The sequence below is a fragment of the Ammodytes marinus genome, assembly GCF_949987685.1.
Source record: "Ammodytes marinus genome assembly, contig: scaffold_475, whole genome shotgun sequence".
NCBI classification, from domain to species: Eukaryota; Metazoa; Chordata; class Actinopteri; order Uranoscopiformes; family Ammodytidae; genus Ammodytes; species Ammodytes marinus.
The window spans coordinates 7,501-10,000 of NW_027648274.1; the positions used below are offsets into that span (position 1 = coordinate 7,501).

General features: G+C 34.4%; 1 protein-coding gene across 1 annotated transcript in view; it reads right to left on the reverse strand.

Annotated features, from left to right (window-relative positions):
- The window catches only part of LOC307270834 (calpain-2 catalytic subunit-like), a 10,151-nt gene that overhangs the window by 7,484 nt on the left and 167 nt on the right, over nucleotides 1-2,500 (reverse strand). The window contains exons 1-2 of the mRNA XM_080054719.1: nucleotides 2,303-2,500; nucleotides 1-20 (exon numbers count right to left, since the gene is read on the reverse strand). The exon at nucleotides 1-20 is cut by the window's left edge and continues 50 nt beyond it; the exon at nucleotides 2,303-2,500 is cut by the window's right edge and continues 167 nt beyond it. Coding sequence (XP_079910845.1) covers nucleotides 1-20; nucleotides 2,303-2,500 — 218 coding nt within the window. The remainder of the gene's footprint in view (nucleotides 21-2,302) is intronic.

Here is a 2,500-nt window from a genome sequence, read left to right on the forward strand (position 1 = left end):
TGAGGGTCAGAGTTCAACTCCTGGAAAGAACACAGACAAAAACATTAAAGAAAACCATACGAGGCACATACACCATCCACCCAGCTGGGCTGGGCGATATGGACCAAATCTTATATCACAATATAGGTAATTTAATATCACGATATGGATATATATCACGATATAGTATTTTTCCTTTAAATTCAATGGATTACAATAACCGTACTGAACTTTAATCACATTAGATTATTTTCATCTTTTGCTTGGAACTTAAATTTCCATACAAAAGAAAAACTGGTGCAAAATACCACACCATCCATCTATCGTAATCATCAAAATTCAAACAAAAAAAGTGCAGAAATATTTCAACTTCATGTCTTAAATCTTTTCTTTGTATCTAGACAAATGTCTCAACAGATAAGAATATCATACACATTCATTTTAACATTCAGTCAGTTTGTGAACACATCCGGCTGCTGTGTGGTCTAACTGGTTCCTCCCATTATAATGACTGTGCTGCTCCTTCCTGCTCATTGTCTCTCTGTCATTAGGGAATGTTTAGAATATTTAAAACGGTTTAAACAAACTTTAAACGTTTAGTAAAAGTTCTTTAAAGTGAGATTCAGCAGGATAGATATGGTTTATCAAGCACTGGTCACTATAAGCTTTGTGTCTATCTATCTTCCATAACATGTCTTCTTTCATACCAGTATAAATCAAAGGTCCAACATGTACATTCAGGTGTTTATTTGACTAAACCTTGTCTGTTTGTGTCTGTATATTTCTCCTATACAACCATCTTTAACGGACATTATCTCAATATTACTATGAACCAAAATTCTCACCTTCTAAAGCACTTACATCAACTAAACTTTCCATAATCATTCTCAGCACTATTCTGAAGGTTATTACAGAAGGATTTGTTCATATGTTGTTCACTGTCTGATTTATGAGACATTTTCTTCTTAAAAACATGATGAAAATGCATTTTTTTAAGTATTTTGATTCATAAAATGAATAAAGGCTGCATGTATCCATAGTACAGATACAACAAACAAATAAGACTTCTCCTGGCTAAATACTTTTATTGGGTTATTTTGTGTATTCCTTGAAAATGTATTGTCAAAATCTCACTAGATAATACAGATTTTAACTCTTCATTCAACATCTAGATTTGTGTTTCTTAAAGAGATGCACATTTACACATATCTAGTGAGATATTGACAATTTGCAAATGTATTCAATCATTCTGAAAAATAATAGTAGAAAAAATAATAGCTAAGGCGTCCCCCTCCCGGTTCAATTCCAGCCCGCGGTCGTTCTCTGCATGTCACTCCCCTCTCTGCCCCATTTCAACTCTGTCTCTACACTATCAAATAAAGTATAAAAATGCCCAAAAAATATCTTAAAAAAAAATAATAATAAATAATAGCATTCTGGTCAGTAATCAACTGGCAACGTGTCATGATGATATCTATGAGTTTAAAATGTTACCATATCCACCTGCAGATTCCTGGAACAGGTGGCAGGCCGAATCATTTCAAATATAGGTTTTGAATTAGTTTTTATAATGGTAAAGTGTGCGACTGACCGCGTTGTTTTCACTATTGCCTATACTATTTTAATTTTACCAACATTTCTGGGAAAAATATTCTAATAGAAAAAAACAATAGGCTTAGTTTAACTGTCAGTGATGAGGTTTTCATAGTGACTTATAGGTTTATAGTACAGATACAACAAATAAATAAGACTTCTCCTGGCTAAATACTTTTATTGGGTTATTTTGTGTATTCCTTGAAAATGTATTTCATTGCAAAGTGTATCTTTCCAATTGTGACACTGTCCCATTTTGACGATAGGCTACTCCCCCTAAAGGTTAAATAAAAATAAATAAAACTTTAAAAAAAACTTAGCCTACTGTTATTATTATTTTTTTTTTAAGAGTACAGCGACCGACAGTGTTGTTTCTATATTGCCACATTTTGGTCTGGATTTTTTGGCCTACAAACAGTTCTGGAAAAACATTGCAATAGAACAAAACAAAGTTAGTATTTTTGACGATACTCCCACTAAAGGTTAAATAAAAATAAATAAAACTTTAAAAAAACTTAGCCTACTGTTGTTCTTTTTTTTAAGAGTACGGTGACTGACAGTGTTGTTTTTATATTGCCAAATGTTGGTTTGGATAGCCTACAAACAGTTCTGGAAAAATAGTGTACTAATAAAAACAATCGGCCTAGTTTAAATGTCAGTGTTCCGCCTTCAATGGATGTTTTTAAATTAGTTTTAAATTAGTTTTAAATTAGTTTTCATAGTGACTTACCGGTGGTCTCTCCCATGTCACGCCCCGGGTCTTGTGTGAGCCCGGTCCCAGCTCTTTGAAGCCGAGAGAGGTGACTTCTGCTGGGAAGGTTTCATCTTCGAACAGCGCCCCATGCTCCAGACACTGCTGCCTGAGCGCCTCGTAATCCTGGTTCAGATACTTCACCGCCTGGCTGTTCGTGCCGATGCCCTGGCTCTT